General features: G+C 43.3%; 2 protein-coding genes across 3 annotated transcripts; one reads left to right on the forward strand and one right to left on the reverse strand.

The window, feature by feature from the left end:
* Positions 1–818: 818 nt before the first annotated feature.
* On the reverse strand, positions 819–8,719 carry LOC121573464 (NADH dehydrogenase [ubiquinone] 1 alpha subcomplex subunit 8). The gene is made up of 4 exons (XM_041885487.2): positions 8,543–8,719; positions 7,391–7,554; positions 3,997–4,162; positions 819–1,249 (listed from the first exon to the last, which is right to left on the reverse strand). The coding sequence occupies exons 1-4, from the start codon at positions 8,591–8,593 to the stop codon at positions 1,112–1,114; spliced, it is 519 nt and encodes a 172-aa protein (XP_041741421.1). The 5' UTR covers positions 8,594–8,719; the 3' UTR covers positions 819–1,111.
* On the forward strand, positions 7,957–27,861 carry LOC121573466 (MORN repeat-containing protein 5). 2 transcript variants are annotated; one of them, XM_041885489.2, is made up of 5 exons: positions 7,957–8,071; positions 15,217–15,364; positions 16,031–16,142; positions 16,389–16,520; positions 27,415–27,861. In XM_041885489.2, exons 2-5 carry the CDS (start codon positions 15,218–15,220, stop codon positions 27,492–27,494), a joined length of 471 nt encoding a protein of 156 aa, XP_041741423.2. In that variant the 5' UTR covers positions 7,957–8,071; position 15,217; the 3' UTR covers positions 27,495–27,861. The 2 variants fall into 2 exon arrangements, with proteins under 2 accessions (XP_041741423.2, XP_041741422.2); XM_041885488.2 differs by lacking the exon at positions 7,957–8,071 and adding an exon at positions 14,671–15,020.
* Positions 27,862–27,982: the final 121 nt, after the last annotated feature.

Consider the following 27,982-nt stretch of genomic DNA (forward strand, 5'->3'; position numbering starts at 1 on the left):
ATCAGACCTCTCAGATCCCATACTGCACTGACAGCCGACCTCTCAGATCCCATACTGCACTGACAGCCGACCCCATTCTGCACTGACAGCCGACCTCTCAGACTCCACACTGCACTAACAGAACTCTGACTCTACGTATTTACATCTTTATAACCCTTTATAATATAAAAACATAAGGAATCACTAAACAGACAAAGGCCTCATGATTGTTAACACTTTAGTGAAGAGTACACTACAGGTCAGAGTGACATGCTGATTTTCCTGTGGGGACAATAAAGTTGAATTGAGAACCTTTAGGCCATTTAAAGTCCCCTTCAGTATTGTTCCAATACTCGTTAGACAGTTTTCCTTTGTCTGACAGTGTGTGGATATTGGCACAACAGCCTTCTCTCTCTATGACTCTGGGGTTACGTCCCAAATGGCACCCTAGGGCTATGGTCAAAAGTAGTGCACTATATAGGGAATAGGGTGCCATTTGGGATGCACCCTGTCTTTGAAGTGGCCCCATCAGTCTTCCCAGGACCATCCTCCAGGTCTCAGGGAGAGAGTGAGCAGGGAGAACAGGAGGAAACTGGACTGTGCCCACAGGTACTGACCCTGAACCCAACAATACAGTTGATGATGACTACACTCCAGGACACAGTTCCTGTCTGCAAAATCATAACTTAATCAATGATCTCCTACAGTTTGTAGAAAATACATTTTATGGTGTCTTTTGAACCAAATTCAAAAATACAACACATTTCAGCTGAACATTCCCATAAAAACCGATGTGCGGTACAATATTCTAACTACCAGACAGGCGATTTCTAAACAAGTTCAATATTCAGTATTTATTTCACAACAATAAAACACATAAGTAGCTTTTAGTTCATTCATTAACATTTCTACAATATAGGGACAGCAGAGGTGTACGATGGCTGGTGCACAAAGACGTCCCTTCCTGTCCAACGAGGTCTGATGACGGTGGGTGTGCTGTACTGGACAAGACAGCAGGCATGATGGGATAGGCTCTGGAGGACTGCATTCTGGTGTAGGGTGAAGTTGTCCCTAGTTTTGCATCCCCCCTCCTAATGGTTAAGGTTAGGATTGGGGCAGGGAAGCTGACCCTTTACCAGCTCCAGAAGAAGAGTCGGCTGCCGTGCTTGGCTGGCTGCAGCTGGCCCTCGATCACAGGGTTGGGCTCTGGCCGGGGCCTCGAGTGGTAAGCATTCTCAGGAAGGGGACGAGTGGTGTCCACCTTTGTCACCTGAAGAGAAACATGAGCCGAAACATTAAATAAATCCAAAGAGAAGAGGAGACAGGGAGCAAGCAGACCGGTTCGTAGGTCTATACTAAGAACACAAGTGAATGTTTTGCTTGTAAAAGAGAAAGCATATTAGGTTCAATGAAGATCTGTGTCAACAGGCTTAAAGCGGTTTTCAAAATGTGAGTAAGTACTGTTTACCTAGCATTTGCACCGTTAATGGAGGACTGAGAGGCAAAGGGAGAAAACCAACCCGCAGACAAGCGGGTAGTATAGGTAAGAGAATGGGAGCGGGTTATGCACCATAACATCAGGAGCTGGACAAAATGAAAGTCCAATACATAGAATCACTGTTTTGTTGTTCCCAAACATAATCTTATAATTGAATCACCTAAAGCTTTATTTTAGTATGTGAATAAAAGCACCTCCTCCCAGCTACCCACTGCACTGAGGCTAGGAAACACTGTCACCACCGATAAATCTACGATAATCGAGAATTTCAATTAGCATTTTGCTACGGCTGGCCGGCCATGCTTTCCACCTGGCTACCCCTACCCCGGCCACCAGCTCTGCACCCTCAGCTGCAACTTGCCCATGCCCCCCCCGCTTCTCCTTCACCCAAATTCAGATAGCTGATGTCCTGAAAGAGCTGCAAAATCTGGACACCTACAAATCAGCTGGGCTAGACAATCTGGACCCTTTCTTTCTAAAATTAGCTGCCGAAATTGTCGCAACCCCTATTACTAGCCTGTTCAACCTCTTTCGTATCGTCTGAGATCCCCGGAGATTGGAAAGCTGCCGTGGTCATCCCCCTGTTCAAAGGGGGTGACACTCTAGATCCAAACTGTTACAGACCTATATCCATCCTGCCGTGCCTTTCGAAAGTTTTTGAAAGCCAAGTTAACAAACAGATCACGGACCACTTCGAATCCCACCGTACCTTCTCCGCTATGCAATCTGGTTTACGAGCTGGTCATGGGTGCACCTCAGCCACGCTCAAGGTCCTAAACGATATAATAACCGCGATTGAGAAAATACAGTACTGTGCAGCCGTCTTCATCGACCTGGCCAAGGCTTTTGACTCTGTCAATCACCGCATTCTTATTGGCAGACTAAATAGCCTTGGTTTCTCAACTGACTGCCTCGCCTGGTTCACCAACTACTTTTCAGATAGAGTTCAATGTGTCAAATCGGAGGGCCTGTTGTCTGGACCTATGGCAGTCTCTATGGGGGTGCCACAGGGTTCAATTCTCGGGCCGACTCTATTCTCTGTGTATATCAATGATGTTGCTCTTGCTGCTGGTGACTCTCAGATCCACCTCTACGCAGACGACACCATTTTGTATACATCTGGCCCTTCATTGGACACTGTGTTAACAAACCTCCAAACGAGCTTCAACGCCATACAACACTCCTTCCGTAGCCTCCAACTGCTCTTAAACACTAGTAAAACTAAATGCATGCTCTTCAACCGAACGCTGCTTGCACCCGCCCGCCTGACTAGAATCACTAATTATAATTATTAATTATATGCCATTTAGCAGACGCTTTTATCCAAAGCGACTTACAGTCATGCGTGCATACATTTTTGTGTATGGGTGGTCCCGGGGATCGAACCCACTACCTTGGCGTTACAAGCGCCGTGCTCTACCAGCTGAGCTACAGAGGACCACGTGGGTCTGACTTAGAATATGTGGACAACTACAAATACCTAGGTGTCTGGTTAGACTGTAAACTCTCCTTCCAGACTCACATTAAGCATCTCCAATCCAAAGTTAAATCTAGAATCGGCTTCCTATTTCGCAACAAAGCCTCCTTCACTCATGCTGCTAAACATGCCCTCGTAAAACTGACTATCCTACCGATCCATGACTTCGGCGATGTAATTTACAAAATAGCTTCCAACACTCAACTCAGCAAATTGGATATAGTCTATCACAGTGCCATCCGTTGTCACCAAAGCCCCATATACTACCCACCATTGTGACCTGTACGCTCTCGTTGGCTGGCCCTCACTACATATTCGTCGCCAAACCCACTGGCTCCAGGTCATCTATAAATCACTTCTAGGCAAATCCCCACCTTATCTTAGCTCATTGGTCACCATAGCAACACCCACCCGTAGTATGCGCTCCAGCAGGTATATTTCACTGGTCATCCCAAAAGCCAACACCTCCTTTGGCCGCCATTCCTTCCAGTTCTCTGCTGCAAATGACTGGAACGAACTACAAAAATCTCTGAAGCTGGAGACACTTATCTCCCTCATTAACTTTAAGCATCAGTTGTCAGAGCACCTTACCGATCACTGCACCTGCACACAGCCCATCTGTAATTAGGCCACCCAACTACCTCATCCCCATATTGTTATTTATTTTGCTAATTTGCACCCCAGTATCTCTATTTGCACATCGATCACTTGCTGTTTTTAAATCGCACTGCTTTGCTTTATCTTGGCAAGGTGGCAGTTGTAAATGAGAACTTGTTCTCAACTGGCTTACCTGGTTAAATAAAAGGTGAAATAAAATAAATAAAAATGTCTGGGAGGTTCCGTGTGGCTCAGTTGGTAGAGCATGATGCTTGTAACGCCAGGGTTGTGGGTTCCGATTCCCACGGGGGACCGGTACAAAGAAAAAGTATATGTATGTATGTGTCCACAAAATGTGTGGACTCACTGCTGTAAGTCGCTCTGGATAAGAGCATATGCTAAATGAGCCGACTTTTCCTTCTGGTAATAGTTTAAAGGACCTCACCTTGGACAGTTCTCCCAGGTTGGGTCTCTCCCAGCCCAGCTTGTCCTGCACACAACTGTCAAAGGCCTGCTGCTGTTGGCGGCAGTGACGCAGCTCCGCCAGGTTGGAGTAGTCCAGGCAGGTCCAGTACTCTGTGAAGGACTCAGCACAGCTCCCCTTTATCTGCCTGGAGGAAACATCTGATTAGGACACGTTGTTTTCTAAGGTGACAGTTAAGACAGAATCACTTCCCCAGGCATCTATTTACTTACTTAAGCCCTCGGTTCTTTTAAGGAGCATAGGCTGTTGACGAATGTCCCCCATCTCACTCAGGCAACTGAAGTGAGTTCTAAATGTATCACTTTCCAAACATGCTGTACAAGAGTTAGCTTTCTTACGGTCAAATTAACACTTGAGTACATACTACATAATATTATGATCCTTGATCCCAATTTTTTTTATTACAAAACATTATCCAGTCCAGATCCATGTACTACTATCTAGCTAGCCCTATGTTTATTGACATTTGTAATGTGGGTAAGGTACCACTTCAAATAGGTGTAGGACCTCCAAAAGCATAAATAACCTGGTGTAATTACAAGTTTGCCAAAACCTTGTACCATTACAATAATGCTGTGTTTTACCATTCTCAGTAACCCTGTTTACATCTGGGAGCAGAACTGTTTATTAGTTCCTGATTTGGAAGTAGTTTTATTTGTGGACCTTACAGAGCAAGCCTGCATGTCAAACCCTGCCCAATTCAGGGACAGATACCAGTCACTGCAGAGGTATGTACCTGTGTGTCCGGCATCAATAGGTGTTATAATTGCACAGCGGCCTTCTGTAAACACAGCCGCCCGCCATGCCCCACAGTGAGACAACCCATGAAAACCATATGTCATGGCCGTCTCAGTCACCAGATCTCAACCCAATTGAACACTTATGGGAGATTCTGGAGCGGCGCCTGAGATAGCGTTTTCCACCACCATCAACAAAACACCAAATTATGGAATTTCTTGTGGAGGAATGGTGTCGCATCCCTCCACGAGTTCCATTAAAGCTGCTCTGGCTCGATGTGGCCCAACGCCCTATTGAGACACTATGTTGGCGTTTCCTTTATTTTGTCAGTTACCTGTATATCCCATGTCTGACAGACAGTATATAGTTAGCCTACCACTCCATTGACTCGTTGGTCAGTTGCAGAACAGAAGTGGAAAGGAAAACATGTGCTTTAGGTTTAACCTAAATTGAAATATCTTCACCCTGTTGTAAAGGCAATATCAAAACACCCAGGTTGAGGCTTTCATCGGCTGAAAACTGTTGACAAGACGATGAATCAAAATGGCAGACAGCGAAGTTCAGTAAAGGCTGCTGGATGTGGATCAGCCGTTTCATACAGTAAACATACAGCAGAATCCTGACAAGGCTTGACATCTTTTCAATTTCTGTTGTAAAAACACATGCAGGCTGAAAATCTTATACAGTACATTCGGAAAGTATTCAGACTAATTTACTTTTTCCACATTTTGTTTTACGTTACAGCCTTATTCTAAAATTGATTAAATTATTTATTTTTCATCAGCAATCTACACACAATACCCCATAATGACTAAGCGAAAACAGGTTTTTAGAATTTTTTGCAAATGTATAAAACAGAAATACCTTATTTACCTAAGTATTCAGACCCTTTGCTATGAGACTCGAAATTGAGCTCAGGTGCATCCTGTTTCCATTGATTATCCTTGAGATGTTTCTACAACTTGATTGGACTCCACCTGTGGTAAATTCAATTGATTGGACATGATTTGGAAAGGCACACACCTGTCTATATAAAGGTCCCACAGTTGACAGTGCATGTCAGAGCAAAAACCAAGCCATGAGGTCGAAGGAATTCTCCGTAGAGCTCAGAGACAGGATTGTGTCGAGGCACCAAAACATTTCTGCAGCATTGAAGGTCCAAGAACACAGTGGCCTCCATCATTCTTAAATGGAAGAAGTTTGGAACCACCAAGACTCTTCCTAGAACTGGCCGCCCGGCCAAACTGAGCAATCGGGGGAGAAGGGCCTTGGTCAGGGAGGTGACTAAGAACCCAATGGTCACTCTGACAGAGCTCCAGATTCCCTCTGTGGAGATGGGAGAACCTTCCAGAAGGACAACCATCTCTGCAGCACTCCCACCAATCAGACCTTTATGGTAGAGTGGCCAGACGGAAGCCATTCCTCAGTAAAAAAAAGGCACATGACAGCCCGCTTGGAGTTTGCCAAAAGGCACCTAAAGGACTCTCAGACCTTGAGAATCAAGATTCTCTGATCTGATGAAACCAAGATTTAACTCTTTGGCCTGAATTCCAAGCATCACATCTGGAGGAAACCTGGCACCATCCCTACGGTGAAGCATGGTGGTGGCAGCATCATGCTGCTGGGATGTTTTTCAGCGTCAGGGACTGGGAGACTAGTCAGGATCGAGGGAAAGATGAACGGAGCAAACTACAGAGAGATCCTTGATGAAAACCTACTCAGGACCTCAGACTGGGGCGAAGGTTCACCTTCCAACAGGACAATGACCCTAAGCACACAGCCAAGATAACGCATGAATGGCTTCGGGACGAGTCTCTGAATGTCCTTGACATCCAACCTGACAGAGCTTGAGAGGATCTGCAGAGAAGAATGGGAGAAACTCCCCAAATACAGGTGTGCCAAGTTTGTAGCGTCATACCCAAGAAAACCCGAGGCTGTAATCGCTGCCAAAAGGTGCTTCAACAAAGTACTGAGTAAAGGGTCTGAATCCTTATGTAAATGTCATATTTCAGTTTTTTTTATTTATAATACATATGCAAAAATTTCTAAAAACCTGTTTTTGCTTTGTCATTATGAGGGGAAGCAATACTTTTATCCATTTTAGAACAAGGCTGTAACGTAATTTTTTTTGGGAAAAAGTCAAGAGGTCTGAATAATTTCCGAATGCACTGTATCATGTAATCACAACAATCACAACCATCACAGGCTCTGTCGTAGCCGGCCGCGACCGGGAGACCCATGGGGCGGCGCACAATTGGCACAGCGTCGTCCAGGGTAGGGGAGGGAATGGCCGGCAGGGATGTAGCTCAGTTGGTAGAGCATGACGTTTGCAACGCCAGGGTTGTGGGTTCGATTCCCACGGGGGGGGCAGTATGAAAAAAAAAAATATATATATATATATATATATATATTTTAAAAAAAAATAATTATAATAAAAGAATGTATGCACTCACTAACTGTAAGTCGCTCTGGATAAGAGCGTCTGCTAAATGACTAAAATGTAAATGTAATGTAATGTCCTTAATGATGCTAAAACAGCTTTAAAGTTGCTGAAGTAAAACAGACCAACCTTTTTCATTTGGGTGTTTAATAGTCAGTCAACACTATGATTACCTACCTGAAGAAGTTAAGTGCACACTCGTTGACTTTCCTCCCTTCGTTCAGACACTTCCTAGGGTCCTTCTCCTCCCAGCGACAGAGCATGAACTCCTTGTTGGCCTTGTCACACTGTGAGCCATAGTGGTGGGCAGCTCCTTTCAGCACTGCAGAAGACACACTGATCTACACAGGCAGAATGAGACACTATTCAGACACTATTCAACACAGACACACATACTGTATATAGACACGTGTATAGCCTACTTCAATATCAAACATTAAACAGCCTAATCCCTAATATAATACGAAAGATAAAAAGCAATGGTGAACATTGTCAGCTATGCCATCTTTGAAATAAAACTAACTTTTTGGGAGCATAAATCTGGTTTACTGGTATTTGGAGTGGGGAGATCAGTTAAAGTACATCACTGTTTTTGATATTGGCGATCAGAAGGGCAACAGTTCCTATTTCTTACAGACCTAATTTTATTCAGTTCAAAACTAATTGTTCCGAATGCAAATAACATTATATTGACGTATTTAGACACGCCCCAAAGACCAACTATTCTTGTTGTAGGCCAACTGAAGTTGCCCTGCAAATGCACTCAAGGACAGGCTGAATATCATAACAGATTGACGGCTAGCCAGAAATACATTTTGATGTGAGCCAACTTGAGGGAGGGGAATTCAATGAAACCAGGTAGCTAGCTAGCTAGAACGCATAAAATAACGCATTAAATCACTTCCCATGATAATATAGCTAGCAAGCTTGCTAGGTAGGGACCTTGCATTGTAGGGTATCACGACATGGTTTTTAGTAAAAGCTGTAGTTAGCTATGTCCCAAACAGAGACTGCTGTACATAAATTAAAAACGAGCTACCTACCTAGTTAACGTTTGCTAGTTAACTTTTTACTCCCAGATCTCAGCAAGTAGTTGGCGTTATCACTATCTATGCAATACTTTGCAATCAACACGGAACCTAGCAACCTTGTTCGAAAACCAGTATTTAACAAGCTTGCAACCTTGTTCGAAAGCCAGTATTTAGCAAGCTTGCTAGCTAACAGCAGCCTGCTATGCTGGCTTGCTATGCTAGCTACAATTGGATTGCAGCTGATAGCTAGCTAGCATTGCTAACCAGATTGTTTCTCAACGTCATGATTCGTTCTTACCTCCTCAACATTCAAGTCATTCAAAGTGGGAACCTCCACCGAACCCGGCATGGTTCGACTTCTATCAGATGAATCAAAATGAAAGACTAATGTAATAAACTCAAGGTACTCGTCTAGCTACAGGACGAGGCAGCACAAGGAAGGTCAGTGAGTGCATTCTTCTTCTTCTTCTGTGGATTTTATGGCGGACTACATCCAAAAGTTGTATTGCCGCCACCAACTGGACGGTTTGAAATCACAAAATATATAAAATAAAAAATAAATCCAAACTGACTTACTCCACCCTAATAAAAATAGTATATTGCCAAAACAAACAAAACTCCCATATCTTCCTTCTTTTAGTTCTCCATATCTCTCTTCTCAGGCTCTAGGACCTGAGAGAGTGATACGTCTTTTGCCAATATTCCATGTAACAAAAGAAATCCATACATAATAGGGAAACTAACTAAATCCACCCAAATAAAATAGTACATTGACAAAACAAAACTCACGTCTTCCTTCTTTTAAATCTCCATATCTCCCTTCTCAGTCTCTAGGGCCTGAGATGGTGGTACGGCTTTTGACAATATTCCATGTAACTCTTTTGCCGAGAAATCTTTCAGCCCCAGGAACCGTTCCGATGCAACCACAATGATTTCTATCTTCCTAGATATTTTCTCCACCTTGGCAGTGCCATTAACCGCTGCTGCATTGGAAATGCTCTGTACAACTCTAACTTTGGCCACCTCACTTTCTTTCACCCTTGTTGGACATTCAATGGACTACAAAAGGAAAACCAGCCACGTCGCCGACACAGACGTCTCGCTTCCAGACAAGCTAAACACCTTCTTCACCCGCTTTGAGGATAACACAGTGCCACTGACGAGGCCCACTACCAAGGACTGTGGCCTCTCCTTCTCCATGGCCAACGTGATTAAGACATTTAAGCCTGTTAACCCCCGCAAGGCTGCCAGCCCAGACAGCATCCCTAGCCGCGTCCTCAGAGCATGCGCAGACCAGCTGGCTGGTGTGTCTATGGACATATTCAATCTCTCCCTTTCCCAGTCTGCTGTTCCCACATGCTTCAAGATGGCCACCATTGTTCCTGTACCCAATAACGCAAAGGTAACTGAACTAAATGACTATCGCCCTGTAGCACTCACCTCTGTCATCATGAAGTGCTTTGAGAGACTAGTCAAGGATCATATCACCTCTACCTTACCTGTCACCCTAGACCCACTTCAATTTGCTTACCGCCCCAATAGATCCACAGACAATGCAATTGCCATCACACTGCACACTGCCCTATTCCATCTGGACAAGAGGAATACCTATGTAAGAATGCTGTTTATTGACTATAGCTCAGCATTCAACACCATATTACCCTCCAAGCTCATCATCAAGCTCGAAGCCCTGGGTCTGAACCCTGCCCTGTGCAACTGGGTCCTGGACTTCCTGACGGGCCGCCCCCAGGTGGTGAAGGTAGGAAACAACATCTCCACTTTGCTGATCCTCAACACTGGGGCCCCACAAGGGTGCGTGCTCAGCCCCCTCCTGTACTCCCTGTTCACCCATGACTGCGTGGCCAAGCACGCCTCCAACTCAATCAACAAGTTTGCAGACGACACAACAGTAGTAGGCTTGATTACCAACAATGACGAGACTGCCTACAGGGAGGAAGTGAGGGCTCTGGGAGTGTGGTGCCAGGAAAATAACCTCTCACTCAACGTCAACAAAACAAAGGAGATGATCGTAGACTTCAGGAAATAGCAGAGGGTGCACCCCCCAATCCACATCGACGGGACCACAGTGGAGAAGGTAGAAAGCTTCAAGTTCCTTGAAGGATCCGAGGACGGATTGCTGGACTTTGTATCCAAAGGATGCAACAGGTTGTCAAATGTGATCCTGATACTGGGATGGAAATAGCATCATTAAACCTTATTATTAACCCTGTCTTACCTTAGCTCACTGGTCACCATAGCAACACCCACCCGTAGTCTGCGCTCCAGCAGGTATATCTCACTGGTCATCCCCAAAGCCAACACCTCCTTTGGCCGCCATTCCTTCCATTTCTCTGCTGCCAATGACTGGAACGAACTGCAAAAATCTCTGAAGCTGGAGACTCTTATCTCCCTCACTAAATTTAAGCGTCAGTTGTCAGAGCAGCTTACCGATCACTGCACCTGTACACAGCCATTCTGAAATTAGCCCACCCAACTACCTCATCCCCATATTGTTATTTATTTTGCTAATTTGCACCCCAGTATCTCTATTTGCACATCATCTTTTGCACATCTATCATTCCAGTGTTAATACGAAATTGTAACTATTTTGCACTATGGCCTATTTATTGCCTTACCTCCATAACTTACTACATTCGCACACACTGTATATATATTTTCTGTTGTATTTTTGACTTTATGTTTTGTTTACCCCATATGTAACTCTGTGTTGTTGTTTTTATCGCACTGCTTTGCTTTATCTTGGCCAGGTCGCAGTTGTAAATGAGAACTTGTTCTCAACTGGCTTACCTGGTTAAATAAAGGTTAAATAAAATAAAATAAAATAAAATTAGTGATAAGCTGACCATTAGACGTGAATCTGTCTTCACCGTGGCTGAGGCAAGGGATCTGGTCAGGGACTTGATAGAGGAATCGATTGCCCATGCTAGCCTTACTCGAAATGTAGTGATCAGTGTTGGTGTTCTGTTGGCGGGCAATTGGCCCAACGAAGTCAGGGTAGTGGCAGATAACGACGGGAATGTGACTTTCACTGCACAGAGGTGGGCCATGTGGATAGATGCCATTCTCAACCAAAATGCTCATTCCTCTGGGGCCAACCCGCTAACCCCGGATCGTGCAGCCGGATGTTGGAGAATTGCACCCATGGCTGTTTCATGGCCTTTTAGATATGGATATGACAAGCGGAGCACCAACCGCTGCAGTCTCCCGTGACGTAGTGGAAACTCTTGCCCTAATAATGGTTCAACAACCTGCAGCTACACGGACCATTCAGCAATCCTCAACCTGATGGTGTTGGCTATCACAATCCTGACGTCTGGAGGATCTATCACTCCGGCTAAGCTCAGGAGGACCCTGAATCAAGCAAGCAGGGAGATGGGTGTTGAGGAGATAGCCTTACCAGAGACAATGTGCTCAAGGGGTGGGACTTCCTGGCACGAGTTTGGACAGGCCAACAGACTGGGCAGGATTTCCACCAACTGTACCATGATGTAGGTGCCACTGTGGGTCAAGTCTCAATGAGGCTGAGGATCATGTGCGAGGGAACAACCGCAACACGGCTTACCCTAACCTGTTTTATCTGGGGATTCAGCTGCTGATTCAAGCTGGCGGGGTGAGGTCCTTGCGCACCTACCAGGGATTTGAAACCATGACAATCTCAGAGAGAGCCACTTGGGACCAATGGATCCAAGCTTATCTGGCTGCTTGTTAGCCAAAACTCGACTTGAACTTTAGTTTTCCTTCAAGTCGAAACGGTCCTATGCCAATATGTTTTCACCGCGATGACAGACAAGGGATATGGCTTGAAAACGTATCTCAATTCAGGGATGGAAGGTTTTGCTGTACTCCTAATTATCCCATTATCCAAGCCACAAAATACTGCTAGTTTTCAATTAGATTGAAATACTGCTAGTTTTCAATGAACCTGCCTTTTTCGTTACCATGCTAGCGAATGCTAAAGCAGCCTATTGGATTCCACAAGACTTCCGGCAGCTACTCCCCAACGCTATGCATCGCATTTTCATGGAATCCAATGGGCTTCTTTAGCATTAGCTAGCCTAGCATGTTGACGGAAAAGGCAGCTGAATTAAAAACTAGCAGACCGCTTTGACTTGAAGGAAGAGAGTTTATTCTCTTGGCCAAATGTTATATTCATAAATGCAAATGCTGTGGGATTTTTTATTATTATTATTGAGCTTCTACAATTGTATAAATTCCAGACATTTGTGAAACATTAAAAAATATGTATACACTGAACAAAAATATAAACGCAACATGTAAAACGTTGATCCCATGTTTCATGAGCTGAAATAAAAGATCCCAGAAATGTTCCATATGCACAAAAAGCTTACTTCTCTCAAATGTTGTGGAGAAATTTAATGACATCCCTGTTAGTAAGCATTTCTCCTTTGCCAAGATAATCCATACACCTGACAGGTGTGGCATATCAAGAAGCTGGTTAAACAGCATGATAATTACACAGGTGCAGCTTGTGCTGGGGACAATAAAAGGCCACATTAAAAATGTGCAGTTTTGTCACACAACACAATGCCACAGATGTCTCAAATTTTGAGGGAGCGTGCAATTGGCATGCTGACTGCAGGAATGTCCACCAAAGCTGTTGCCAGATAATTTAATGTTAATTTCTCTACCAAAAGCTGCCTCCAACGTAGTTTTTGAAAATTTGGCAGTACGTCCAACTGGCCTCACAACTGCAGACCATGTGTAACCACACCAGCCCAGGACCTCCACATCCAGCTTCTTCACCTGCGGAATCGTGTGAGTGGGGGTGGGTTACTGAGAAGTATTTATGTCTGTAATAAAGCCCTTTTGTGGGTAAAACTCATTCTGATTGGCTGGGCCTGGCTCCCCAGTGGGTGGGCCTGGCTCCCAAGTGGGTGAGCCTATGCCCTCCCAGGCCTACCCATGGCTGTTCCCATTCCAAGTCATGTGAAATCCAAAGATTAGGGCCTATTAAATTTATTTCAATTGACTGATTTCCTTATATGAACTGTAACTCAGTAAAATTGTTGAAATTGTTGCATGTTGCGTTTCTATTTTTGTTCAGGATAGTTTGTTTACAATATGAAGCCACTGGAGATTACCTTTAATCTTTTGTGTACACAGTGCCTTAAATCTACTCAGATGGTACATTACATGGTGCTATAAAGATGATGAAACCCACGGGTGATAACTGGTAGAGTAGTTATTCCTACACAGAAACTATAGTTAGCGTTTACGGCGTAATAAATGTTTGTGTTGTACTGTGCATGTAGCCTCACGTTTTATTCAATTATGTATATAAACCCTGGATTGGTGATGCTGTGTGTTGGCTAATGTGAGGCTTTGAAGCTACCAGCCGCCATATAGAGCCCCACAGGGGACGTGTCATAATATCCATAAAACCTAGCGGTCAAACAAGGAAATGGTTCCAATCGTTTTTCCACCATTCATTTTTCCCATCAGAGATTTTAGAAACACTTAAAATAAGGGCAGTGTATTGTGTAGGCTTACCCTAGCGTGACATTTTGATAACCGTGTAAATCTCTCTCGGACAAGGTGACTTTTATCAATGTATTCGGTTCTATTACGCTCAGATTTGAAAATGCTAATTAGCATCAAAGTAGACATCATGCAAGACTACAAATCCCTGCAAGCTCCTGCACGTCATCTTTCGCTAACACCTTTGCTAACAGGTATTGTGTCAATTTTAAACTTGCCCAAGACAGTTCAGAGAATTGTCAATTTAAGTAAATTTAGCCAATTTATGAATTACTAAATTTAGTTAACATTAGATAGTTAATCCAGAGATTCTTACCTTTGCCTCGATTCGGCAGTCTCATCCAGAGTATCGTGGAAATTGTAGTTATGTATGATAGCCACATTAGCAGCTAACTAGCATTTCATTTTTAGGGGTAAATACAGGCAAATATATTTATAAAAGTCACCTTGTCCGAGAGAGATTTACACGGTTATCAAAACATCACGCCAGGGGAAGCCTACACGAAACAAAACCCTTTTTTAAAGTGTTTCTAAAAAACCCTATGGGACAAATGAATGGTGGAAAAACGTTTTCCCTTTTTGACCACTAGGTTTTATGGGTATTATGACTCATACTGTGGTACTCTGTTGGTACTCCTCAGAAGGAGCAGTCCTCCATAGGAATGAATGGAATCCTACAGTAATTAAATAAATTGTTTAAATTACATGTATTTAAGTATGTACAGTATTTGTTGTAGTGGAGGGGTGCGTGTGGTACGCCAATATTTGTATTGTTTCAAGCAATGTTCCCTCTAATATTTTTTGCCACTAGCAAATTTCAGGTCTGCTGAGTGCAAACTTGTACCTTGTGAAATTTCTATGCAACTTCCGGCGTGCGTTTACTGTGAACACTGAGGCTGTACCCACTTGAATGTATTGTTTTAACAGTGACCAAGTAGACTACTATCAGTTTAGAGGGAACAGGTCAGTTTAGAGGGAACAGGTCTCAAGTATTGTGTTTACAAGGCTTATTGTTTTCTAAGACAAGAGACAACATGCTAGGCTTCTTTTATCATAATACACTTCATGCGGTGAAATTAGAAAAGAGACACAGCACTAGCTGCCCGTTTCCATGGCGACGTTGTCAAACACCCTGCTTGCTGCAGAAACCAGACAGCTGTTAGCTAAGCTAACCTCTGTTTTTCAATGTAATTTAATAAAATAGCAAATATGGAGTTCACAGGTAGCAGTTACACTGGAGCCTTCAAGAATGGCAGGTAAATGAATAACTATTTTTGCCATAGAAATGTTGCAAACGGGCCTACGTGTCATGTGACATAACGTTAGCTCGCTAACGCGTTAGTAGTAATGGGTAGCTAGCTAGCTTGCAACAGTTCTGGCACAAGTTGAAGTCCATTGTCGTTCTCATCTCACCACTGGTGAATTAGCAATGCCCTTTGCTCTGTTCCTCAGGATGGAGGGAGAAGGAGAGTATAAGTTCCCCACAGAGACAAGATATGTTGGGGAGATGAAGGATGGCATGTTCCATGGAAAAGGTGTTCTCTATTTTCCAAATGGAAGCAAATATGAAGGAACTTGGGATAAAGGCATATCCAAACAGGTGTGTAGCATACTTTCTGTGATTGTGTGATTGTGTGTGTGTGTGTGTGTGTACACACCTCCATGCCTGTGTAGGTCTATGTGTGTGTGTTTCACATTGGCTATAGTGGACATTACATCTGGTCCCCTTTAGCAATCATTCACTTTCATTGTCGCAGTTATTCAGTTTCTATACCTCTCCTCCAACATGTGCTCTCTGCATGTTCCACACAGGAAAGACATTCCTTTTTGGTCAACCATTCATTCATGCGTATCTCAGCCCTAATAGTAACCAGTTCAATTATTATCATGATTACTGTGGTCCATTAGATATGATCTAGGTTTAGCAAGCCCATGACCAAACACACCTCACTCCCAGCCAGCTCAGACCTCTCTTTGTTCATGGTAAAAACTCCACAGGATATGGAACATAGACCTCTCAACAAATGATGCACGATTAAAAGACCATTCAACCATATTGACATACTTAGTTAGACCTATGCTGTGGTGAAATGTAATTCCCCAATCCAAACAGAATTGAAGTGGTGAAAAGTTTGTCTATGTTTTTTGCCTAATATCCCTTTTTTGCCGTTAGATACAAGTTTCAAGTTTACGACTAAATAAAGACAGTTTGTTACAGGATACTACAGTGTTTCATCACTGAAACCACAAAGTGTTTAATTCACAGGGAAAGTATACCTTCTCTGATGGGCTGGAGTACCAGGAGAAGGACTGGGAGTTCTGTGATGGTTATGACAGACAGTTCTACACTGAGAGGTGCAATGGACTCAAACCTGCAGGTAAAACATTCACTTATTTTTCTGTGAAAATCTACCTTTTTTACAAACAGACTAAATCCTCAAATCCTGAAGTATTAGGATAATAATCTATTCAGTCTCTATACCATAGCAATGGAATAGAACATATCATCTCAATGGGTTTTACCACAATCTGTCTTTTTTTTCTTCAAATTCAGTCACATTGCTTTTTGTTGTTTGTCTCAAGACTTGATCAGTCACTGACTCTCTGTCTATCTGTCCTGGCAGGGGAGTCTCAGCTGACAGACCTGGACCCGCCGCGTGTCATCCCAGATGGCTGCTATGACTGTGGGGACGGCTTCTACGACCCCAACACCAGGGTCATCACTGACTATGAGCATGACTTCCTGAGGAACGCAGGTGAGCGGAGACTGTTGGAGCTCACGTCAAGGGTTTTGACACAGAGAGAGTGAGAACATATCCAGGCATATTGTATCACATATATTTCTGACCTCCAGCTCATTAGAGTGTGCAGTAACCTCCGATTTTCCAATACCAAGTTTGACTTTGTCTTTTATCTTAATTTATCACATTTTTCTGAAATGGATGAATTCCTTTATCATAATGTTCAGGGCAAATAGTAGCCCATCAATAAGCTCTGGCCACGTGGGAATCATTTGATACTAAAAACAGATAAAATACTATAAATGGATTACCCAGATTCTCTAAAAGAAGATTATTGCAGTCAGATACTTTGCTGAGGCTGCCTTATTACCCTATAACTCATCATCTGTAGTCCTCTCTGCCAAGCGTGCCGCTCCACTGCAGTCATTTTAGTTTTGTTTTCAAAGGGAACATTTTAAACACATTTTTTTCCACCACATTGAGTGCCTGATGTGGGATCATTGATTTGAAGGCAACGAGGTCTGTCAGGTTTTGAGATAGAAATTCCAATTGCCGTGCCAGTTTTTCATTGTTTTTGCATCACCAGACAATGTCATGGATTACGAACGGTTATGGATCTAATCGTCTCTCTGTGAATGGGATGGATGGGGGTGTATCTATGGGAGACGGCCCAGCTGTGATGTCATCGTCTGTCTTGTGAAATAATAGACGCACTATATTCTATCTCTTGCCATAGGTTGCAGCCAAGCCGGCATTCTTTGGAAACTGTGAATGTGTGTATAGGCTTAGACTATATACAGTTGAAGTCGGAAGTTTAAATACACTTAGGTTGGAGTCATTAAAACTCGTTTTTCAACCACTCCACAAATTTCTTGTTAACAAACTATGGTTTTGGCAAGTCGGTTAGGACATCTACTTTGTGCATGACACATGTAATTTTTCCAACAATTGTTTACAGACAGATTATTTCACTTATAATTCACTGTATCACAATTCCAGTGGGTCAGAAGTTTACATACACTAAGTTGACTGTGCCTTTAAACAGCTTGGAAAATTCCAGAAAATTATGTCATGGCTTTAGTAGCTTCTGACAGGCCAATTGATATCATTTGAGTCAATTGGAGGTGTACCTGTGGATGTATTTCAAGGCCTACCTTCAAACTCAGTACCTCTTTGCTTGACATCATGGGAAAATGAAAAGAAATCAGCCAAGACCTCAGAACATTTTTTGTAGACCTCCACAAGTCTGGTTCATCCTTGGGAGCAATTTCCAAACGCCTGAAGGTATCACATTCATCTGTACAAACAATAGTACGCAAGTATAAACACCGTGGGACCACGCAGCCATCATACCGCTCAGGAAGGAGACGCGTTCTGTCACCTAAAAAAAAGTGCAAATCAATCCCAGAACAACAGCAAAGGACCTTGTGAAGATGCTGGAGGAAACAGGTACAAAAGTATCTATATCCACAGTAAAACAAGTTCTATATCGACATAACCTGAAAGGCCGTTCAGCAAGGAAGAAGCCACTGCTCCAAAACCGCCATAAAAAAGCCAGACTACGGTTTGCAACTGCACATGGGGACAAAGATCGTACTTTTTGGAGAAATGGCCTCTGGTCTGATGAAACAGAAATAGAACTGTTTGGCCATAATGACCATCGTTATGTTTGGAGGAAAAGGGGGGTTACTTGCAAGCCGAAGAACACCATCCCAACCGTGAAGCACAGGGGTGGCAGCATCATGCTGTGGGGGTGCTTTGCTGCAGGAGGGACTGGTGCACTTCACAAAATATATGGCATCATGAGGAAGGAAAATTATGTGGATATATTGAAGCAACATCTCAAGACATCAGTCAGGAAGTTAAAGCTTGGTCGCAAATGGGTCTTCCAAATGGACAATGACCCCAAGCATACTTCCAAAGTTGTGGCAAAATGGCTTAAGGACAACAAAGTCAAGGTATTGGAGTGGCCATCACAAAGCCCTGACCTCAATCCTATAGAAAATGTGTGGGCAGAACTGAAAAGGCGTGTGCGAGCAAGGAGGCCTACAAACCTGACTCAGTTACACCAGCTCTGTCAGGAGGAATGGGCCAAAATTTGTTAAACAATTTAAAGGCAATGCTACCAAATACTAATTGAGTGTATGTAAACTTCTGACCCACTGGGAATGTGATGAAAGAAATAAAAGCTGAAATAAATCATTCTCTCTACTATTATTCTGACATTTCACATTCTTAAAATAAAGTGGTGATCCTAACTGACCTAAGACAGGGAATCTTTACTAGGATTAAATGTCAGGAATTGTGAAAAACTGAGTGTAAATGTATTTGGCTAAGGTGTATGTAAACTTCCGACTTCAACTGTACACATCCACAAAATAAAATACAAAATATGATATGAAAGTGTATATTTATGATTGCCTTTGATCAGCCTGCCACAAACACAGGTGTATGAATATGGATGATCACTGACAGGTAGGCAGTGGTTTATGATGTACTAGTGGTCCCAGCCAGACCATGACAGGCAGGCAGTGGTTTAGAATTTACTAGTGGTGTAACAAGTGTGTAATAAGAAATATGTTCAGATTTTCCCCTCTTTGTGTCCTTCATAACAGTTCTGGTGCAGCGGTCTAAGGCACTGCATCTCAGTGCTAGAGGCGTTACTACAGACCCTGGTTCGATTCCAGGCTGTATCACAATCCGGCCGTGATTGGGAGTCCCATAGGGTTGCGCACAATTGGCCCAGCGTTGTCCGGGTTTGGCTGGGGTAGGCCGTCATTGTAAATAATAATTTGTTCTTAACTGACTTACCTAGTTAAATAAAGGTAAAATACTTTTTAATTTTTTATTGATCAATGAAACGGAGGGGAGGAAGACAGTGTTGAAGGAGAAAGAGGAGGAGCTGTAAAAACAGAGTTGTTCCAATCATCTGATACAGATCCATTTGGTCTGTCTGCTGTTTGTACTGCGTTTTGGTAGGGCATCTTTACACAGGAAATCTTTGATTGATTTAGCAGTGTACCGCAGACGGTCTTGGGTGTTACAGCTAGGGCTGTGGCAGTGACAAAATTTCGTCAGCCGGTGATTGTCAAGCAAATAACTGTCGGTCTCACGGTAATTGACCGTTAATTAACATAAACACATTTAGCATCTCCTGGCTTCCACACATAGCCTACAAGACATTTGAAAAAGTCTAATACATCCATGTAATATAGCTTACACCTTCACAATACATCCATTGTTTATTTTAGATAGGTCTAAAGCAGCATGATATGAAGAAAATGTAGTTTATTTCAGAAGAAAATAATAGCATACTCTGAGTTGTCCTTATTTTAGGTCCTGATCTGGCTATGCCATATGGCTGTGGGCTACACTAGTTCATTTAGCAGACAAGATTTGCTTATAATTCCGTGTCATTATTTTATATTATTTGATAGTATGAAGATTACAATTGAACAAAGCTGAATAAAATATAAATATTTTCTCCAAATGATTTGAGGGAGTGCGCACATAGGGCTATTCTGTGTTGAGCGGATAACAAAGAAATAGGTACTCCTATATGCTTAATTTAGAGTTATTCATGTAACTTTAGTTGTTCTACAAACGTTGGGCTATATGTTTTGATTTTTAATACATTGTAAGGCTGCATGATGAGACTCAAATGATGATTTGAAAAAAGTTGCTTGAAAGGCATGAGCTCTGCTTTGTTTTTTGCGCAGGCTGTACACACTCCAATAGTCTCTCATTCACAATTTGACAAGCACTTGATAATGCCTCGAATTTCACGGCGGCATCCCCTTTGTGGCCGTAATGCACCCTAAAATAATCCATGGCTTTTGAGGCCCAGAGTGCTGCGTTGTGCCCTTCTCCCTGAGTGTGCTGCGCAATCCGAAACGTCTCTCACTTACACGACTCTCCGTCACATGATCGGGTCTTTCTCACAGGCTAAAAGTTAAGACTGACACATCGGGGACGCAACTGCATGAAGATGTTGGAAGAACTGTCCATATTTACTTTTTGTCAGCCAACAAGATGAGTAGGCCTAACGAACAGCAAAAGCACTAGCCTATGTCAATCTACTATCCCCCATAGTACAAAAGTCGACCTATTCTATTCTGTGCGAGAAATAAATATTCCAAACATAGTCTGGGACAGTTGTGGGATGTGATAGATTACAAATTAATACAACCACTAGCTTCAAAAAAAACTTTTTTATGCAATGTGGCTGACGCAACAGATCAGAACGTTTAGCTTAAAATGTTGATAAACTATTAGGCTATTTCTTCACATTATAAGCGCAGCAATGCGCACACAGTAGTAGGTTATAAGTGCAAATGTTCCATTAGTGGAAAACACCATTATCAAAAGTGACCGCAAATGCAATTATGCATGTAATACTTTTATTATAAAGGTGCATTTTTATGGTGAAAATTATCTTCCCCAAACTTGAAATTCACACGCTGCTTATATATGCCAGTTAGGCTCTACACCCCTTGTAAAGCGGATGAATGTGCTTAATTTTAAGAAGTTATATGGCCACTTTAGTTGTGATACTAACAGAACATACAGGCCATGGGCTAGGCTACATGAGGTGTGCGACTATGATTAGAAATAGTTGCAAAAAAAAGCATTGTTTCTTATGCTGGGCATCATTCACAAGTGATAATATATAATTCACAAGTGGTAGGCTAATATTGTCACCCATCAGACTATTCTTGATTTAATCTTGTCTTTACTAAATAATATATGTGTGACATTTGTTTTGATTTAGAATGGACCATTATCATGCACCTTTATCAAAACAGGGGCAGCGGGAAAACATACATGTCATCTATGCGCTTAAATAGCACTTAAATTGTTTATTTTCATGCCAGCCAGGTAGGCTATACTCCTGTTGTAAATATAAGCAATGTGATTTAATATTAGGAAAGTTGAGAAATAAATATAGTAGGCCTAGCCTATAGAAAGCTTTTTAATCACTCTGTTTTCTCACGCAATTGTATAGCCTATAGAAATGTTGCGCAACATGAGCTCATGGGCTCTCATGAAGTGTTTGATTTGATTTTCGATTACATTTGCATTGATGTCAGAGTGTTTAGAGGGACAACAGAGTGCTGAGTACCAGACAGTTAGCACGTTTGGTAGGCTACTAATGACCAGCAGCATCAGAGCTTGGAGAAGCCTAATTACCGTAACTAAACGGTCATGTGGAATTTGACTGCCTTCAGGACTGGTGACTGCCGGTGTGGCGGTAATACGGTCACCGCAACAGACCTAGTTGCAGCTACTATCAGGGATGAAATGTCAGCCTTTCAAAACCACCATTAGAAACTGGGTGGTTCGAGCGCTGAATGCTTATTGTCTGAAAGCCATGGTATATGAGACCATATGCCACGTGTATGACAAAACATTTATTTGTACTGTTCTAATTACATTAGTAACCAGTTTATAATACCCAGGCACTAATATAATGAAGAATTTAAAATGAAATATGCATATGAGCTTTCAATAGATACAGCCAATGTGTGTGAGGAACCGCATGCACAAGTAGGATCATTGGGCTTCGGCCCACATGACGTGACGAGGAACACTGTGTCCTCTGGATCTATATTAATCTCTGAGAGGTTGAAGTTACGTCTGTCAAAATGGGTGTGAAGACAGAATTTATTGCCAATGGCTTCCGTCCAGGAAGGAGGAGAGCAGAGGGGTCCCGGCACTAACTGGACATCCAGAGGAACTGCTCTCCCTGCGGGGACCATGTGTTTTGAGGAGGAGAGGAAATAGTGCAGTCACAGCTGTGGAACAGGACAGAAGAAGGGATGTGTGCCAAAAGGTACCCTATTCCCTATATAGTGCACTACTTTTGACCAGGGCTCATGCATCCTATTCCCTATATAGCACACTACTTTTGATCAAAGCCCAAATAGGGTGCCATTTGGGACGTAGTCAAGAATAGAAGGGGAAGAGAAGAGGCAGGGGTGACAGGGCGGGGGACGGGGGAGCGGAGCAGGGCCCTCAGACCAGAGCGATGCTGGGCCAGGCAGGAAGGGTCAGGGAAATGCCCAGGCTTTGGGCCAAGACATGGGAAGAAGCACAAAAGCAGATGGGAGGGAGAATCTCTGAGTCTTCACAGCAGCAGCCCAGCCGAGGAGAAGTGAGGCGAGACGGGTCATCTGGACAAGACCCAACCCGTCTCAGGTCGGTCCAGTCGAGGGAGTGGAGCGGTTGCGCGGGTGACTTACTTCCACCGCCTTCCTGCCAACCAACGCCATATGAAGCCCACTGCTGCCCGATCAACTGACATGCTCTAATTTCTCCAGCTATACCAGAGCTCTTATGGATAACCTATTTAAAAAGCTTTTTGATGCCAGAGAAACATAGAGTGCATCATCCATCACACAATATACGCTACAAACTGAACAGAGTCAATAGTGGAATACAGGAACAGGTTGAGCTGATACACACTATCTCTGCACGGTCCTATCAGCACCAAACTCTATCTATCTGTCTATCTGTCTATCTGTCTATCTGTCTGTCAAAATTGTTTTCTGTTGGGTTTTCATTGTTCGTATTTTTCGCCCTGGCATCGAGCAGCAGCCCTACAAGTGGTCAGGAACCCTATTGCCACATTGTTTGTTGCAGTTTCCTGTTTTTGGAATAACTGATCTTTTGAAAGTCGTAAGGGTTCACATTCAAAACATCCCTCTGCCAAGGAAAACAGCCCTGGTTTGAGTCAATGTGTGTTCAACAAATGGTACCCCTATTCACTACTTGGTGCACTACTTTTGACCGGAGCAATATGGGGGCTCGTGCCATTTGTGACGCAGACAAGCTGAAGCCTTTTCAAACAGATACAATCAGCGTGTTCATGTTTACTGTAATATCACTGTGTTCTTTCCTGAAACCATCTCCTCTACAATCCTAAATCAAATCAAATTCAAATCAAATGTATTCGTCACATACACAGTTTACAGCAGGTATAAAAGGTGAAGAGAAATGCTTATGTGCTAGTTTGCTCATCAATGCAGTACATTAATCAATAATTATTTACATTTCAACAAATAGACTCCCCCAGAATAATGGCAACTCCAATGTCAACCATACTCCAGCATTAGCCCAAGTAACCGACTGGCAGCGTTAAGTAATGTGGCTGTTGGCTAATCTATTGGTCAAGGTGATCTGACAGCCATTAAGTTAATTTAACGCTTTAAAGTGTTGCTTCTGTATTAGTTGGCAGGAAACACTTTTGCCTTGGAGTGTATTTTAAGGATTAAGATAAACATGTTTTAACAAGGAGCCATTATCGTTTCCCCAGCACACCATGTACACCGCTGCTCCTAGGTGAGCCAGAGCTTTTCTGGGAGAGAGTTTGGGGAATTAGTTCATATCCGGTTAATAGCCAGCAGCAAACAGTCCCAATAAGGGCTGGCCTAGGGGAGCAGCAAACAGTCCCAATAAGGGCTGGCCTAGGGGAGCAGCAAACAGTCCCAATAAGGGCTGGCCTAGGGGAGCAGCAAACAGTCCCAATAAGGGCTGGCCTAGGGGAGCAGCAAACAGTCCCAATAAGGGGCTGGCCTAGGGGAGCAGCAAACAGTCCCAATAAGGGCTGGCCTAGGGGAGCAGCAAACAGTCCCAATAAGGGCTGGCCTAGGGGAGCAGCAAACAGTCCCAATAAGGGCTGGCCTAGGGGAGCAGCAAACAGTCCCAATAAGGGCTGGCCTAGGGGAGCAGCAAACAGTCCCAATAAGGGCTGGCCTAGGGGAGCAGCAAACAGTCCCAATAAGGGGCTGGCCTAGGTGAGCAGCAAACAGTCCCAATAAGGGCTGGCCTAGGGGAGCAGCAAACAGTCCCAATAAGGGCTGGCCTAGGGGAGCAGCAAACAGTCCCAATAAGGGCTGGCCTAGGGGAGCAGCAAACAGTCCCAATAAGGGCTGGCCTAGGGGAGCAGCAAACAGTCCCAATAAGGGCTGGCCTAGGGGAGCAGCAAACAGTCCCAATAAGGGCTGGCCTAGGGGAGCAGCAAACAGTCCCAATAAGGGCTGGCCTAGGGGAGCAGCAAACAGTCCCAATAAGGGCTGGCCTAGGGGAGCAGCAAACAGTCCCAATAAGGGCTGGCCTAGGGGAGCAGCAAACAGTCCCAATAAGGGCTGGCCTAGGGGAGCAGCAAACAGTCCCAATAAGGGCTGGCCTAGGGGCGCAGCAAACAGTCCCAATAAGGGGCTGGCCTAGGGGAGCAGCAAACAGTCCCAATAAGGGGCTGGCCTAGGGGAGCAGCAAACAGTCCCAATAAGGGCTGGCCTAGGGGAGCAGCAAACAGTCCCAATAAGGGCTGGCCTAGGGGAGCAGCAAACAGTCCCAATAAGGGGCTGGCCTAGGGGAGCAGCAAACAGTCCCAATAAGGGCTGGCCTAGGGGAGCAGCAAACAGTCCCAATAAGGGCTGGCCTAGGGGAGCAGCAAACAGTCCCAATAAGGGGGCTGGCCTAGGGGGAGCAGCAAACAGTCCCAATAAGGGGCTGGCCTAGGGGAGCAGCAAACAGTCCCAATAAGGGCTGGCCTAGGGGAGCAGCAAACAGTCCCAATAAGGGGCTGGCCTAGGGGAGCAGCAAACAGTCCCAATAAGGGGCTGGCCTAGGGGAGCAGCAAACAGTCCCAATAAGGGCTGGCCTAGGGGAGCAGCAAACAGTCCCAATAAGGGGCTGGCCTAGGGGAGCAGCAAACAGTCCCAATAAGGGCTGGCCTAGGGGAGCAGCAAACAGTCCCAATAAGGGCTGGTAGGAGAAAAGTGGTTCACCAACAAGAAAATATTTGTACAGTGGGGAAAAAAAGTATTTAGTCAGCCAACAATTGTGCAAGTTCTCCCACTTAAAAAGATGAGAGAGGCAGGAAAGAATGAATGGGGCCATGTATCGTGAGATTTTGAGTGAAAACCTCCTTCCATCAGCAAGGGCATTGAAGATGAAACGTGGCTGGGTCTTTCAGCATGACAATGATCCCAAACACACCGCCCGGGCAACGAAGGAGTGACTTCGTAAGATGCATTTCAAGGTCCTGGAGTGGCCTAGCAAGTCTCCAGATCTCAACCCCATAGAAAATATTTGGAGGGAGTTGAAAGTCTGTGTTGCCCAGCGACAGCCCCAAAACATCACTGCTCTAGAGGAGATCTGCATGGAGGAATGGGCCAAAATACCAGCAACAGTGTGTGAAAACCTTGTGAAGACTTACAGAAAACGTTTGACCTGTGTCATTGTCAACAAAGGGTATATAACAAAGTTTTGAGAAACTTTTGTTATTGACCAAATACTTATTTTCCACCATAATTTGCAAATAAATTCATTAAAAATCCTACAATGTGATTTTCTGGAAAAAATTCTCATTTTCGTCTGTCATAGTTGACGTGTACCTATGATGAAAATTACAGGCCTCTCTCATCTTTTTAAGTGGGAGAACTTGCACAATTGGTGGCTGACTAAATACTTTTTTTCCCCACTGTAGCAACAATGTCATTCTTATGATGTGCTAATTGATATGTAATAGGCAATATAGCTTACAGGTAGTGTGCAATGTGCCCAATCAGTTTTTTTTTACATGTATAATGTTTTATTTCATGACAGTCAAGTGTAGACAAATGAATCAAACAATACAACCATGCAGACTACAATCATTTGGATCTGGTGGATAATATTTTTTATAACCCATTTAGGATTTTATTTTCTTCTAAAAAACTAAAGTATGTAGGCTAAATTATTTTTCCAAGAATTAATACATCCAAATGAAAGTCCCTAAACGCCCCTAAACGCTCAATATAGAAGGCTTTATTGCAGGGTTTAAATAAGACGTCCACAGTAACAATTTAAAAACACATGAAGTGTATGTTAAGTGTTCACAATTTACATTTTATTTCAGATTGCTTCCGAACCATGGTGGCCACCTGTGTCCTCAAATAGAATTGTATTAAAGTAGGAGTGACTTTTAAACGCTTTGTGGACGATCATAATCCAGGGCAAATTACAGCATATGAAAATGTGTGAATTATATCTCATTACCATATGCGCTCGGGGAAACGGTAGGCCTAATTGCAGTTCTATAAGACCTCGCAACCATCAGAAACCGGTGCAGAGGTATTAATTGGTTTAAAATAGTAATGAAATGACCTTCTTGACGCTGACCTCCGTTTGTTGCGAAGGGGGGAGGCAACACAAGGCGACAAAAAAGGGTGGATAGGCTGTTTCTCGCATGCAGTTGCCGTGGTGCATGTGATTTCTATTTCTGAACGCACAAGCCAGGTAGAGTGGCGAGAGAGGCGACTTGGAGTGGCTGGGGCTATCGCAGGCAATTACACACAATCAGGCTAGAGCTTCAGACCTGTTCCCAACAATGGGCCCAGCACACACTGTTCCCCCAGATGAGCGCTCAAGTGTGTGCAGCTGCGACGCTCCGATTCAGTCCCAGCAGAGAAGCAACGTCTTGCTCTGCAATTATCAAGTAATTTCAGTTTTAACTATGAAAAACACTATATTATCCGCTGTTTTGGTAGTCGAGTCATCCTTGTTAAAATTGTCGTTTTTGGGTGTGTGATTTATTGGTGGTTGAAGTACCACTAAGAAGTTATTTTCTCCTAATTGTTACCCTGATTTTTCACTGAGATGTAAATGGCTCTTGAGTTGAATGTGTCCATTTCAAAAGCAGATATAATGATATGCTTCCAGTCCAGTGGCTTTTTTTCATCTCCCTCCATCACATTTTAATATACAATTTTATTTTATGAACTATTAGAATCAGTCATTTCTTTATACCCTGTAAGTTGTTAGAATAATTGTATGTTTAAAAGTTGTTTTAAAAGTTTGTTGCTTTATTCTGACCTTTATGGTCTTATTTGATTATTCTGAAAATCTATTTATTTTCCTGCAGATGACTATGAACATGAGTGGATTGTGAGCACTTGTCGGAAGAGCTGGGATGAGATCGTTGGACATTCACCTAACAACTAGGCCATATTTCAGAACTGGACATTGAGTTGAGGGGCCTGAGCAGCTGCCGATTTAAAAGGAAGCTAATTTATGGAATGTTTAACTGTGGTGTGTATAGGCTACCTGTGAATCATATGTTGTGAAATATGAAATATCCCACATTTTCGTTTTTTATTTTAAATAGATTTAATTTATCAGATGCATAAAAAAATCGGTAGGTTTATTTCAGATGCACAAAAACATAGTGATACGCATGTAAAGTAGCCATACTGAAATGAAATATGTGATGGAAGTCAAGATCGAAAAATATGCTAATGCTGTCAAACATTTTCATGCAGAATGAGAAAAAAAAAACCCATCAAGCCTGGATTTGTAACTTGTAAAGCCATTAGTTTACGTGTAATGTTTGTCCTTTAATTCTCTGCATGGTCCTAAAATGGTTGTGCTGCCAGTGCCAGGCCAATGTAATCAGTGTCAGATTGTTCTCTCAAGTGTCCTGAAAGACTCAG

The sequence above is a fragment of the Coregonus clupeaformis genome, chromosome 9, assembly GCF_020615455.1.
Source record: "Coregonus clupeaformis isolate EN_2021a chromosome 9, ASM2061545v1, whole genome shotgun sequence".
Classification (NCBI taxonomy): domain Eukaryota; kingdom Metazoa; phylum Chordata; class Actinopteri; order Salmoniformes; family Salmonidae; genus Coregonus; species Coregonus clupeaformis.